This window comes from Pomacea canaliculata, linkage group LG12 (assembly GCF_003073045.1).
Source record: "Pomacea canaliculata isolate SZHN2017 linkage group LG12, ASM307304v1, whole genome shotgun sequence".
Taxonomy (NCBI): Eukaryota; Metazoa; Mollusca; class Gastropoda; order Architaenioglossa; family Ampullariidae; genus Pomacea; species Pomacea canaliculata.
Genome location: NC_037601.1, coordinates 19,124,816 through 19,140,411, shown reverse-complemented (window position 1 = coordinate 19,140,411; position 15,596 = coordinate 19,124,816). Strand labels below are relative to the sequence as shown.

General features: G+C 43.0%; 1 protein-coding gene across 4 annotated transcripts in view; it reads left to right on the top strand.

Annotated features, from left to right (window-relative positions):
- Positions 1–15,284, top strand: part of LOC112553219 (carbohydrate sulfotransferase 3-like) — a 28,514-nt gene extending 13,230 nt beyond the window's left edge. For 2 of the 4 annotated variants that reach the window (XM_025220300.1, XM_025220301.1), the window contains exons 2-6: positions 5,099–5,204; positions 8,294–8,434; positions 11,858–12,029; positions 12,337–12,616; positions 12,935–15,284. In XM_025220300.1, coding sequence (XP_025076085.1) covers positions 5,108–5,204; positions 8,294–8,434; positions 11,858–12,029; positions 12,337–12,616; positions 12,935–13,504 — 1,260 coding nt within the window. In that variant the 5' untranslated portion in view covers positions 5,099–5,107 and the 3' untranslated portion in view covers positions 13,505–15,284. Of the gene's footprint in view, position 1; positions 422–1,474; positions 2,096–5,098; positions 5,205–8,293; positions 8,435–11,857; positions 12,030–12,336; positions 12,617–12,934 lie in introns of those variants that run through there. The other 2 variants (XM_025220302.1, XM_025220303.1) reach the window with 2 other exon arrangements.
- The last annotated feature ends 312 nt before the right edge of the window (positions 15,285–15,596 follow it).

The window sequence follows — 15,596 nt, the reverse complement described above, 5'->3', positions numbered from 1 at the left end:
TTTTGTTGTTGCTGCTGCTGCTGCGGCTGTTTATGTTGTTGTTGCGACTAGTACGCGCTGGTAAACAACAAAAAACAAAAAAACACCACAAAGACAGGAATAGACCAGAAATTCTCGAGCTGTCTCATCCTGTGTGCGAGACAACACTGCGATCTGCGTGACAGCAAAAGGGATGAGACTTTGCTGTCCCAGGGTTCACTAGTGCCGTCGGTCTGGAGGGTATTCCTCCTACCCTGCCCCTCCCCCCAACACTGTAAGGCGCAGGAGTTGCTCCCCTGCTGAAATGACTTCTGTGGACAGTGCGACAGACGACAAGCTCCTTCTCCCAGCAAGTCGTGGATGTCTGAAAATACTGGTGTCCGTTTGTGGTTTTCCATAAGTGGCTGTAAAATTCCTCGAAAAATCCAAGAGCAACTCTGAGGTAAGAAAATCAAGTTTAAAGCAGGAGACAGGTAGTGTGTACGTATATTTAATTTTGAGATTCTATCATCATGTTTATATGCTGCTGAATGTTTTTCCACATCCTAACAACAATCTAAAGTCCTTTGATGTTTTGAATATTAGTTTTTGTAGCTATGGTATACACCCAAGTGTTTGTCTTAACTCAACACATGAAATGTTGATGTTTATTTAAAGAACTAGTAGGGTCAAAATTTTGTTCCTTCGTTCATCTCCCGAATGGAAGGATTGAATTTGTCAAAATTTGGGAGAAAGGGTATCTCGAACTTTACTCAAACACTAGACACAAATTTTGTACCCTATTAATTCCTTAAAGAAGAAAAGAAAGCAAGAAAAAATAGGGATAAATCACAAATTCTCCGAACTCGCTGGTTTCAGTCTAAGACACTCGGCTCAGTGCCGGCAAATTGCAGGCAACCCAAGAAACATTCCGAACGGGGGGAGGACGATCGTAAGCGGCCAGTAGACAGCGATACGATGCTATCAAGAACTTAGGAACCATCATCAAACAAGAGATCAATCCTTTCCATCAGCGCTCTGTCCTGCCTTCTGAAAGCCATCGGCTCGGTTGGTCCGACCATCCACACGGTAATGAAAGGCGACTGGTGGAGATACTGAAGGCACAAGCACCCGGTGATAGCATCGTTTGGAGGAAATCCCTTAATGTGTCTCAGGATTTCAGATCATTTGCGTTTTTTAAAGGTTTTGGAGAAAAAAAGAGGATTCAAAGAACGAGGCACTTGTGTGGATTTTAGTTGTATCGTCAAGATCAAGATGTCTGGTACTTCTTTCTGGAAACTGTCAACTTCTCTGTTGTTGTTGTTGTTGTTTTGTTGTTGTTTCGCTGATTTGGAGTGTGTTCTTCTGATTGTGATCCAGCTTTGAATGAAGAACACTTATAAGTTAGGACCAATCTATGCAACAACAGAAAAATGAAAAAAGTAAATTTAATCAATTGAGTGAAAGAAAATGAGGATAGTAGATTTTTCGGATTTCTTATCGGTGGATGGGAACACAGGATGAAATTTTTTTTTTTGTATATTCGTTCTACTTTCTTTCTTCCTTTTTTTATTTTCTGTTGTTTCCTTCCATCTTTCTTTACTGGCTAAACACAGCCCTGTAGTAAGGGGACTCGAACACAAGCGTCTGTATAGTGTCTGGAGCACATCAGTGGAGCGGAGACAGAGAAGAGCTGTCAGAGAGAACAGCTGTCACAATGACCTGTGTCACACAAGGATGACAGCTACTAATGATGCCGGCTGCCGGGAGGGAACGGGTCAGGCAACGACAGTCTGAAGAGGCAAGGGTCAGCAAATGACCTCAACAGCCCGAACCACAGCAACAACTTCATGACCAGCCTCATCAGCAGCACCACTACCACCACAAGCAAGAAGTGGTTGGGTGGTCGGGGGAGAATGTGGAGGGGGAGAGATTCCTCCCTTCCGATGTCTGTGGCAGCAGATGTTGTTGTGGTTGACAGTGCAGGCACGTAGGAACTGGGACAGGAGACTAACAAAGCTTCGTGTTTGCGGCTCCACAAATTGTGGGTCATCCTCCCAAGACTGGGACAGTGGTACTTGTCTCCAAGGACCCATTCATCAGATGTGTGTATCTGTGTGTGTGTTTTCCTACCCTGGTAAGACTATAGTGATGAAATCATTTCACAAATTCTCGGACTTCTCTACGAAGAAATCTTTAAGTCCATTTTTTTAAAACATTACCTCACTTCTCTTCAAACAGATGATGGTCTGGTCTGAAGCCATATATTTTTATGAATCTCTTGTACATTGATGAATCTTTTCATACCATTTAATGGAAACATTTCAGTGACACGGAATGCTAGATATTATATTATGGGATATCAATGAAAATATTCACCATAACAAACAAGTGTTGTTTTGAAGTTCAAACCAGACGACTGGTCTCGAGTTAATCTTTCTTGGCTTCGTTTGCTGTAGATAAGTCTTCCTCGGAAATCGAACTCCAGCTGGTCACTAACCGTTAGACCTTTAAATGGATAAAGTACGAAACCGTTTTCAAAGTGGGAAATTAAAAAAAAGACTAAGGAATCCGAGAAAATATATTCCAATTAGGTCTTATAGATGTAAATATGTCGACAGAGAGACGAGGAATTCAATAAAATATAACAGAATCATGTCCTTATTTGTGTTTGTAAATATGTAGGTAAACTGAAAAATAATCCTAGACAATGTACTACAACAATGTTCCCATTTATACCTGTAAGTATGCCGAGGCGGGATAGGCCGTGGAAAAGTAATATATTTGCTGCTGGGGGACATGACACTGTTCTGGAGGCAGTCGTGCAAAGAAAGCTGATGAGGCGAAATGTCAAGTTGAAGCTGATCTGTCACCTGCTGTCCTTTCTTGTCTTCAGACAGGGGTTACAGATGGGCCCTGAGTCGTATTAACCTGTTGTAAATCGATCTCTTGGACATTCACATCACAGGAGGCCTTGTGACAGTTGGGTAGGAGTGGATGTTGACCCTGTAACTTGGAGACACCGTCATTTATTCGTTCTCTCGTCCCTCTCTCTTGAAGTCAAAAGTAAAGTCTCTCTAAGTCATGTTTAAGTCCTCACTCTATGTTTAAGCTAAAAATTACTTTTTTCCATACACACAAAAACAAAAAACAAAAATCCATTTTCTCTGACGCATATATGCAATTATGTTTCCCTGCCAGTTGATTAAAGTTATAGGATTCAAAGGATCAGAGAGAAAAACGAGATTATAACAGGTGTTACGACGTCCGTCTGTCTGTCTGTCTGTCTGTCTCTTGCTCGTTCAGTCTCGTTGCCCATGTCCACAGTGTGTAGTGTTCACTGTGCACTCAGAGCCAGTCCCCGCCGAGCGCAAATCTCATTTGGCGCGAGAAGAGATTGTTGGCCGCCGGCGCCAATGTTGCCCTTGTTAACCAGACTTGGACTATTACAAGGGGCCGTGCTGGCTACTTAATACATCTTTCCTCCAACATTGTGTACAGTAGAGTTCCTAGCTTTTTTTCTTTTTTTTTTTTTTTTTTTTTTGATATCACAGTTTTTGCTGCTTTTCCGTAAACAAGAAAATAAGCTCAGAAGGGAGAGATGAACTAGGACATTAATGATGAAATGGCCGTTTTTTTGGCCGTGTCACCGACATGCTGCTGTGTTCCACCGTATGTGATGTTGTTTGAGGAGTTCAAGAACAGGCAACAACTTTCATGAGGCGAAGTTAGCAACTCATAAATCATTCGCGTAAGGGAGGAGGTCCATTGCCCATCGCGCACTAAGGAGAAACCATGTCCTGAACAGACTGTCATGAATTCAAATGCCATCTAGACGAGAAAGAACAGAAATGGTGACGATCTTGTCATCAACTACAGACTGTAATGGTAACTATTGGGTGTTCACAGTTGCCCTAAGTTAATTTAAAGACCCTGTGGAGGTCACATGACACCAGCCGTTTGGGGACGAACATTCAGGACATCTGAACAGGTGAACATGCTGTCAGACCCTAAACCTGTTTGCTGTTCTGAACGGACAACTTGCTTGCTAATATATTTGTTATTACAACGGGACTTTGAAGTTTTGACATTCTGCCTGGTTAAAAAAACCTTAAGAGATGTGATAATGTGCACGGACATCAATGGTCGTAAACAAATATTGTACCTGCCCGTACCCGAACATTAAGCTTGTGCTGTTTCTGATTTTTTTTTTTCTTTTCAAATATTTTCCCATTCTCCTCGTTTTATTAACAAAGGCATAGAGTTGTCAGTTCATGCTTTTAAATTGTTTTTGTTGTGCTTGTTGCTACTTGGATTTGTTATTCTCTTTCTTCTGAGAGTTTCAAAACAAGATCAGACCGATATGGCCTTTATCAATTTTAATTTTGTATAGCCATCAGCTGTTGTCATGACCGCTATCATTCTATGTGGATGTCACGACACCGCTAGTGTCTCTCGTTTACACTCTTTCCAGCACTCTAATAAAAAAATGATTTGCCTGTACGAGTCTGGCTAAGATAATATAACATGTATTTAATCAAATCACACAGTCACTAACACAATGGCTCTTCTTTCACAATCACAAAAATCCACTGAATTTACTACGAAAGTTCACTGTCTTGGCAATGACACTTCGACTAACACAACCACCAAAAAAATGTACTCGATGTCTTACACACTAGTGAGGCACACTGTCTAGGTAATGGCTCTCTCCTCCTAAAACAAGTGTTCACCTCCCTCCGAATCTTTTTCTCTTCTCCCCTTAGTACACTGTCTCGGCAGTGCTTCTCACATTCAACCCCCCAAACCACAATACCTCGCTAACTCCTCTCTCCCTCTCCAATCACACCTCTCTTTCTTTTTTTTTTTTTAAAAAACATCTACAGGACACGCATTCCGGAAACGTCCATCATACACACCCTTTCACCCTCGCACGTGTTCAATCTTAGTACTTGGTCTAGGTCCCTGACAGTGGACGAAGTTAAAATTTGGGATGCGAAGCTAAATTACAAACAAAAAATGTGTCATAACGGTGTTTGCAACTGTTGCCTCTCTGTAGGCGGTGGGAGTGGTGATGGTCGAGGTGGTGTTGATGATGAGGGCAGGAGGTACTCAGACTGCATTTGTTTCTTAACTTCAGGCGGAGAAGATGAGCAGGGCCAAGCGGCAGCTGATGTGTTTTCTCCTGCTTCTCTTCATCACGCTCGTCTACATCACCTACACTCTACGCCTGGAGACCGTGACGGGTGAGTACAGTTTATTCTGAATGACTCGATAAAGCTCAGCACAAAATGCTATTTCTCCGAACGTGTTTGATTACGCCCCTTATTCTGCTCTCGAGATACACACCTACAAACATCCCCCATGCACAAGTGAAAGTCAACAACACAGACGTCAGCATTGTATATGGAAATGTTTACTTTGTCGAGACCTCAGCCAATGGGAGAGCTAGAGTTATAGGTGAACAAATGACGATCTTGACCTCTATGCACGCTGATGATTGTAGACACCATCTTGAAAAAAAATAGTTCCCTAAGCTTTATTCAGGCATCAGAAAAACATTACACATTTATGGACTTTTAATTGCTAGAGCTAACTGACGTTTGTGACCGCAAACAGCTGCTGAGCTTGGCCTTCATTGTTCACAAACATTAACGAAGTGAAGCGGAAATACACCGAGGGCAGACTTCATCAGTGCTATCCTGTCAAAACTCATTTCACGGTCTAACGACCGCCGTGCCTCCCCACCCTCTTGAGACCTGGATGTAAGTCAGGTATTTCATAGCTATCACATAAACCTATTGCAAGAAAACGCATTAATTTAATAATAATAATAATTTCCTTTATATAGCGCTTTTCCAACCACTCAATGTGGGAATTTCTAATATTAGTCTTGATGACGTCACATTAGTATAGAATCAGACAGTGCCCGGATGTAGAAACACGACCAGCGACAGGGGACTTACACTCCGAGAGTTTGCGCCGAGCCCTGGAATCACCTTAGCCAGTGCATTACATCCTCACAAGAAACCGAGGGCAGCTACTTGTACTCCCAAGATGGATTGGTCCAGAACCAAATCGACTTCAGCCTGCTGCCTAGACACTTCAAATCCACCATCAACAAGGCCGAGGCGAGGAATTCTGGGGTTGACATGAGCAGTGACCTGACTTTAGTCTTAACGAGCCTGAAGTGGAAACTGAGAGAGGAGAGGGTTGCCAATAATAGAAAACTTTATGTTGCATTTATTTAGTTCCAGAAACTGAGTATCAGAAATAAACGGTCATAGAAACTGTTTCTCACAATCTCCAGTAGCTCACCACAATGAGTTGCTAATTAGTGCAGCCACCGGAGAAAAAAAAGTATGGTGGGAGGATGTTGGTGTGTTTGTGGGAAGGTGAATGCGTGTATACGGATGGCAGAGACAAGACAGAGTGGGTGGGTGAGGGTGGCTAAGTGGCTGTGTTGGTGGAAGGGGGAAGTGAAAGTATGTTAGGTGTGTGCGTGTGTGAGTGACCTTATAACCTTCATTTATGCCTTTGTATAATTATATGAGTGAAAGAATATAGGTGACTGGGCTTTTTTTAAGGATTTTGACATTCTTTGCATTCTGATGTACATAGGCATTTAAAGGAGCTCCACCTTTTTTGTTTGTTATGTTGTCAAGTCACAATATATTGTGGCTGTGTGTGTATATATATAGAGAGAGAGCCATACTTGGTTCTTGCACTTTGCTCTATCCAATGTGCTTGAAGCAATAAAAGACATGGCTATGTTTATGCCTAAACATGTCTCTCTGTTTTAAAAAGTTCCTTAAAATATTTAGACCAGGGAATCTTAACACGACCGAGCTATGGTGAGCTTTCTGTGGGTGACGCCGACCACCGTCTCTATTACCTAGACAGCCTTTCACCGACTTTCAGTCCTCTTCTTTATCCCACCCTCCCTTCCATCCTTCCATTCCGTCCTTCCGTTCCGACAGAGACACGCAGCACCTTTCCTTAGTCCGGACTCCCCCAAACCGTTCACCTCTTTGTTAGGGGGGCCGGCGGATGAGAGAAGAGTGGTCAAAGTGGAGGCTTATTTTCGCTGTCGACCGTTCTTTCTGCTCCCTGGCTTTGAACTCCATCTTCATGGACTTGGCGCTGACGTGAGCTCACTCGCCCAGCCTCAGATTTACGGACTATTTCCAGCGGAGCGCGCCCGCAGACCCGTGAAAACAGGCTCTGGGGAACTGCTCGTGCCTCCCAGTCACAAATCTTGAGTGCCTCTAATGGGGGGTGGCAGCCGATTTTGTAAGTATCTGTCTCCATTACCTTCCGATTTTTCTTTCAGGGCACGCGAGTTTTCCGACCGATCTTTTTTTTTAAACAAGCGGACGAGAGAGTTCGTGACCGACACAAAATTGTCGGCATCTCGTGACACCAAAGATTCTGGCACCCGAGAAAGTTCGAGACCGAAAGAAAATTGTCTGCATCTCGTGACAGTAAGGCTTCTGGCTGATATTCGCTGACAATATTGCGTGCGAGACCTAGATATAGCTTGAAGCTAAGGTGGAGAGAAAAAGAACACCTGAGGTTCTCACACAGGACAGAAACAAAAGGAGATTCACGGGATGAGAAAGTAGAACTTCCTTCCCCCTCCCCACCAGGCTTTCATTAAAATGTCTTTATAATTTGTTTACTGTCAGAATTTCCCCATTTAATAGCAGAGTGGATAGGGGGGACAATACGGAGGACAAATTAACTTTTTTTTAGTTTGAGAATTGCTTTAGAATTTTGGAGAGCAAAGTGAACAGCAAGTAAAGAATGAAACACACGACCCACACTGAAGTATTACTGGGGAAAGAAAGAATAAATAGTCCGCTAATAAGGAACACAAAGGGAGGTATTTACAGAGTCCACTTCCTCGTGTATAACGGATTTTGCATTTGAAATTGATGGTAAACATCACGGACAAACATGGCTTGAATTATTAAGGTTGACTTTTGGCCGCCCTTTGGGAAAAAACTGTAGCCATGACAAATAAAGACTTTAATGCTGCACATTCAAGTTTAAAAAAATAGAAAAGTATTCTTGGGAGAGGAAAATGTAATAATAATTATTGGGAATAATTATTTGTAATACTGAAGTACCATATGTATGCACTGGTTGACATGATATTACACAGCTTGCTGTGCTGTGTGTGCTCGTGAAATTCTAGTCAACATTCCACATCCTCAAGTCCATAAAGTAGACATCAAAAGCCACAATCCATGCTGTACATACACTGGATGCGTAGAATTTAAAGGGTGTAACTATAGGTGTCGGCCTAACATACAACCTGCCCTCTGTCCAGGGTCCTTGCGATACGGCGCGCATGGCAGCTCGGGATGTTTCAGCATCTCACCCAACATCAGCTTCTCCTCCACCGACACCTCACCTCGACAGGTCTTACCTTCCACGTCACCAGGGGACTCACCTTCATCCAGACCGCCAGGTGAGAACCCTTCTTGTCCTTTATTATGCCATCAGCACCTGCGTTTTTCTCGCTTCATTTACTTTCCAATCTCTTTTCTCCATCTTCATTTCCCTGCCTATGTGTTAACAATGTACTTTTCGGAATATTTTCTTGGATTTATTGACAGGTAAGTTTAATATATCTAGTTTTTATATACCCATTTGGTTCATGTTTTTTCTCAAAGGCGTTCATTTTCCATGCTGGAGGCCAGTTGAAATTGCCAATACAGACAAAAGAAAAATCCATAAGCACGGTGAAGTGGTTGTAAACTGAATTTATGTTGTCCACGAGTTCAAGGTACAGCTTGAGGGGCAATGACAATCTGCATGAGAGCTGCAGCCCTCATATTCAAAGCTTGCGTGTGATGATGAGTAGTCCCTAGTCGCACGTACAATGCGTGCACAAGCTAGATATCAATCATACGCACGTGTAAGCTTCCATGTATTGCGACATCTGGTGGTGAGTCGTTAATACTCCCGCAGTCTATTCCAGAAAATCGTTTGCAGATTTATAGTCCTGAAAGAAATGAGTTTTCATTGTCGAGGATGTATTCCAATGAACAGACTCAAAGAGATGACCATTGTGTGGATTTTCGGCAACAACCGGGATGAGTCATCAGCTTGGTGAAAACACACGTGCTACTTTTATATGAACTCACGCGCGCACGTGCCACAACATTTGCCGAAACGACGATGAGTGTTGAACGATTATTTTGACATTATTCACTCGATCAACAAAATCTTGATGATGAAAGTATTTTCCGTTTTAAAAATAGAACTGTTATTTTGAAAATTTTGTGTTACGGGAATTTAAAACTGTGTAAATAAGTTTTGTTGTTGGAACGTAGAGATTTTAACAAAGCTTTCGAGAGGGAATATCTCTCAGTTTAGAAAAAAAACTAATATGTAACGCCTGTCAGTGATGATGGGACTGGGACTAGACAATGTGCTGGATTTTACAAGCATTAGAGAGGAATAATCGCACCCTACTAATTCTCTAACACTTGCTAGTGCAAGTAACAATAACCATGTAAAGTCCGTCATCGTTGGTGACCTTTCGAGGGTAGAAGTATCAAGACCTTGTAGTCCTCGAGACAAACAACAGCTTTCCCACGTGCTGCAGTCTGATGTTTGTTGTTTACTCAGTTCTGTGTATGAACCGCTGTCTTTGTTCTCTCTGCGCCATGTGGGGACGGCGCCGGAAGGAGAACATGGACCAGTGGTTGCCCTGGTGTGGCAAGTCACTGAAGTAGTCCTCGTGATACTTGCTTGAGCACCAAGCTGATGAATCCACTATTAAAGGCAGAGCCAGTTACACAATACATTTCTAACTTCAATCACTTTTAGACATTAGACATTTAGATAATCAGTTTTACAGAAGCACGGGGCATAACAAAATTGTAGAATTAATGTTTGAAATAAGATAAAACTGTTTAAGCTAGACTTTCGTTCCCAGTTGTTCAATTTTTTTGATTGAGCTTCTAAATGTAATAAAAATGATTTTTTGTAAAGTTTATGAATTTGCTTTTTTATAACATTTTTATAAACAGATTGTGTAACTGGACTCTGATTGTGTCCCGAGACTTGTTTCTTCATTCTGCCGTTTAGTTTCATGAAACGAAGTTGATTTTTTTTCCAGTCCTGCAATGTAAAATTTAAGAATGCCTTTGATAACAGTTACTTTGGATTATCTAATGGAGGGATGTTTCAGAACACACATACTGGTCTCAGCTGAGTATGTTTCGAACCCCAGCTCAGTCCTAAACAAATATGTAACCAAAGTAATATTTAAGTTGGAGTCAAATGAATCTTGTATAAGGTTCACAATTGTCTTGTGCTATTTTTAGCACATTTTTTCGAATGAACACGTATGCCTTTATCTCCCCCGCTCTTCCCTCCCACCGTGGTGCTCGTGTGTGTGTGTATATGTATGTGTGTTCGTGTCTGTGTGTGTTCGTGCGTGTGTGTGTGTGTGTTCGTGTGTGTGTGTGTGTGTGTTCGTGTGTGTGTGTCCAATGTAGACTGCTCTCTGCCTTTCAACAGTCAACGAGCGGCGTGCCCGTTGCATGGTCATGCTGCTATTCTGAAAACGTGCTGGCCATCCATCAAAGTCAGTCTGTCTGTCATGTCACTTCCCAGACAAAGGCCTCAGATATTGTTACATGTCAGCGCCAGTCACCTAGCAGTGTGTTGGCTGGCTGATGCTTCCATTGTTTCTTCCTGTCGTGCAGCATATTCATGACTCCTTCTCTCTCTCTCACACACACACATACAGACAAGTCTATTATTTATGTGACAGTGTAGGAGTGGCAAAAGTGCGTGTCCGTGTATCTCACTCCTCCTCCTCTCTTTTGTACGTTTCTTTCCATCTCTCTTTACTTTTGTTTCTTCTTTTCTTTGTTTATGTCTTAATTTTTTTCTTTTGATTTTCTTTGTTTTTCGTTCTATATGTTTTCTTTAATTTTGTTGTTTTTTTGTTTCTTTTTGTTGTTTTTTTATTTTTCCTTTATCGTTATTTTTTGTTTATGTTTTGCTTGAATTTTGATGTGACATAAACGGCATCATCAGTTGGATCATTGTATTATAATTTTTCATACTTTCTTTAAATGACTTTCACCTTTTTCTTTTTTATTCTTGCTTTTTTATTATTGAAATTGTCACTCTGCCTCTCTCACTCACTCACAGAGAATGTGGATGTGTTTCGTGCTCGTGCGAAAAAAAAACCACACAAGCTGATAAAAGCATCGTTTGCATTCTGAAAGTTCAACAAACACGTTTACTGAGGGATCGTCCCACTAGGTGCTGCCAGTGACTTCCCAACACCAACATTTTTGCATAATGGAAGCATGGACTAGTGTGAATAAATGACGAGCCTGTGTGGATGTGCAAGCGACCTTATTCAGAATACTCAAGGCCGCTAAAAGCAGCTGTATCTTCCTCTGAAAGAGCCACAAAGACAGCTGAGAGGATGAGAGGACAGCTGTCCGAGAACAAGATAATCACGAGAAACAGAAAGCTCAAGACGGAGACAGGTGTCACCTCGGGGTGTGGGGATGGCGAGAGAGGGAGGAGGGAGGTACATCCAGCTGCGGGTATGAGGCGAAGTTAGCTGGAGGGCAAAAATAGAAAGAGAATTTAGTAGAACTATCACCCCATCCCATCACACACACAGATAACATCTCTTGTAGATCGGAAGGCTACCAGCAGTCACATAAATCCCGATCTTTTTTTCTTTTTGACATACCCTCTCCATCTTTATCCCATCCAGTAAATCTCTGAAGGTCCTGCCATCATCACCCTCCTGCTCCTCTTCATCGTCGTCTTCCTCATCAGCATTACGATCGTCACTGAGGTAACATCTTTATTGTTCAATTTACATCCAAGTTTTTTTTTTTTTTTACAGCGCCGAGTGTGAAGCGCATCCTACTGGTGACCTATGGCCGCAGTGGCTCCACCTTCACCTCCTATGTGCTGAAGGAAGCCCAAGAGGCTTTCTTATTCTTCGAACCCCTGAGGCCGCTTGTCATGCGCAAGACACAAGGGATGGACATCATCATGTCGTATCAGGCTGTCGGGTAAGACACATCGAGCTCACGACCACCTCCACCTGAACCCAAGTGTAAATGAGGGGAGATAATTCTCACACTGTCGATGAAAACGTAACTCCTGAATCAGAACCGAAACGAAAGAAATCGCAGCAAAAATTTTAATATGATTACAGAATACGTTTTTAAAAAAGTAAAAAAGCCGTTCGTAGGTCACTTTTTCTAGCAAAGCACATTGCTGTGTGTACCCACCTCCACACCAAAAGATTTCTTTATCTTTATGTATCTGATCGTCACAAAAAATTAAGAGTTGTACGACTCATGTCTGTGTCCACAGCGCCCAGTTCTACGAGCCCCAGGAACTCAACTCCTCCATGCTCAGCGAGTACGAGCGAAGCGCCGTGGGCGTGCTGGACAGCATCCTGGACTGCAACATGACCAGCCTGACCATCGACGACTACCTCAGTCCAGTCATACGACATCACGAGCACACCAAGGATGTCAGTCGCTGTCTGAGAAGCATCCTCAACGACAGCTACCTCAACCTGCCGCACTACCTGCAGTGTCTCATCGACTTCTGGAACCTGTGTAGGAGCAGAACTCTGAGACTCATCAAGGTTAGTGGCTGCCATCGACCTGCACTTCCAGATTTGTTGTTGTCTCTCCTTGTTAATGGCTGTGCGATTTTTTTTTTGTTTGTTTGTTTGTTTGTTTTTCGATTGTTCTACCTGAGCTTTTTATTTCCGTCAAATGACACGTGACTAAGCGTTGGTCTTGGCAGACAGACAGAGGTCCACCTTTGCACATCCATGGTTAAATCCTCTCAAAATATCCTACAGTAACCACAAAAAAGTACATCAGTAGGTATGGAGACATTACAGACTGAGATATTGAGCTGTACTATGTCCATTCTATTTTTGTCATTGTCGTTGTAGACGATCCGGATGCCGCTGCGGGCGCTGTTCGAGCTGATGCGGAAGTACCCGGATCTGTACCTGGTCTACCTGGTGCGCGACCCCCGCGCCACCCTCATGTCGCAGCGCCAGAACTTCGGCCACTCGCCCATGCCGCAGAACTTCTGCAACCTCGTGCAGGATGACGTGGCGCACATGCGGCTGCTGCAGCAGCTCTTCCCCTCGCGCGCCATCGCCGTGCGGTACGAGGACATCATCGTGGACCCCCTGGAGTGGAGCAAGCGCCTGTACGCCGCCCTGGGCCTGACGATGACCCCGAGGGTCGTCAGCCTCATCCGGCTGTACACCAGGGCCAGCGGCGACGGCAGCGCCTACCAGGTGTACCGCAAGGACCCCAAGAACACCGCCAACCGCTGGCGCTCCACCATCGCCTACAGTGCGGTACGACTCATAGACTACTTCTGCGCCGAGGCGTACCGCGCGCTGGGCTACGTGCAGGTCCACAACGAGACTCTTCTTCGGAACACGAACGAGTCTCTGACCTGCTCTACGAACACCTTAGAGATGTTGCAGCTACCGGTCGCGGCATAGACCCCACGATTTTTGTTGTTGTTGTTGTTGTTGTTTGCTACTTGTGATCAGCATGGTCGGTCCACTTTTTTTTTTTTTTTTTTTTTTTGCTTCGGGTGGATGGCTGTGATATTTTAACAGACGATAATTTTTAAAAAAAAAACATTACCGTTACGACAAAAACTTGGATTGGCTGAAATGTTCGTGAACATCATTCGCAGAGATGTGTGAAAACATCGGTGCATTTGAGCGGAGAAGCGAATAGATGGATGAATTACACGGGTATGGGACTGTGAGAATTCACGTGCATAATCCTGGTTTATGAGCAGACGATGAAGTAGCACTCGGACAACCTCGTCAAAACTCTGTGTGCGCTGCTTCATAAGTGGATTTTGTTTCATGTGGGACACGCTGTATCGATGCTACTTGGCACTAAAGATGTGAACAGACTGCAAAAACTCCTTTTGTATTTCATAATGGAGAAGCCTGTTGTTACACGTGGAACATGTTTTGTCTGTTTGAAAGAAAGCATTCCATGCACTGGACTGAACTGCCTGAGTATTCGAAAATCAAGGTGATTGGTTTTGAGTCTCACTTCAGTTTTTTTGTCAAAGAGGCTAAATGCTGAAGGTTGTATCAGTCGTCTTCCTACAACAGCCTTGAATTCATATTCTTTTTGCCATTCTAGTATTTATTGGTTTTTGTTCTGCTCTGTATTAGCGGTTAGCTGCTGTCTCTCTGAAAAGTTTTGTCTCATTTTTGTCAATCATGTCGATCTTGACCTGCGTATTTTATTTGTTTTCTTTATTTTGATTTCTTTTTTTTTTCCTTCTGTGTTCCTACCATGACATTCCATTGCTTGTTCAGCTACAGAAAGAATCCGATGCCTTCAGAAAGTATAGCAGGCTGGAAACATTAATGTTGCATCAAATGATGGACTGGTGTCTGTGATGTAAAGAGGACCTAGGTTGTAGTCTCTACTGCAATATATTGATCTTCAAGTTTTATTTTGCTTATAGCCGCTCGACAACATGCATCAATCGACCTTTTTCTAATTTAGGCATTTTCTAATTCCTATCGTTGCACTCGGAGGCACCGACGCCACCCGACTAGACGAGAGTCATGTGACAAAGGAAGGAGTTTACCAGCTGCGTCAGCGGGGATCCCTATCCTCGTCTTCCAGTGTCGTTGTCGCCTGTCCTGGTGTAGCTAGGTGTAGGCTGGCTGTAGTAGAGTTTTCTATCATCCTTTTGTGTGACTTGGCCTAACCGAAGCTTCAGTCCTTGCCTGTTCGTCTGCATGGCTCTCCCAAGGTGTCACATGCTACACCACAACAGCTCCAGCGCCCCCTGGGGCTTCATTTCTGTAAATGTCCCTTCGCCATTTTCCCAGGCAGCGACTGGCAAACCCCAAAGCACACTGTGGTCTGAATTTTGATGAACATTTCCAGTCTTTCTCAAACCCCAAGTAGAAGCCTGCCCCATCTTTGTTTCAGTGAAATGTTTATCAGCTGATGTGTCAGGTCTGTGTGTAAACAACAGATGGCGGAGAAGCAAAACGCCTGCATAACTGATATGCAAATAATTATTTATATTTATTTTGTTTCGTTTCTTTATTTTTTAGCATCTTATGGTTTAAACTTTTGTGAAGTGTGATTTTATTTACAAACAAATGAGAAATGTATACTGTAAAAACGCATCTCTCATATTGAGAACTGATGAAGCAAGCAAACCATCCTCAATGCTGTTTGTTTTTGGTTACATGTATATTAAGCAATAAATCAGACATTAATTAATTAAAATATAAAAGTGTTGTATAAATGTGATAATCGAACACACACACATTTTCAATTCCAAAGGTAGAAAGTCACCGTGACTAGAAGGGTTTAATGGTTGTGTATGACTCATTTGTTTGCTTCATATCCATTTTCTCTTCCTGTCTTCCTCCCTGCCGTTGCTGTGAAAGCTATTTCATGTACCTCGCTGGTCTCCCCGGAACTGTGCATCCGTGATTGTTGGTTAGTATTGCTGTCAGTGTCTCGGGACTATGGAGGGGCCGAGTGACAAACACTGGTGGGGTTGGCTCCATCCTTGGCTGTTACCACAGAGTTTGG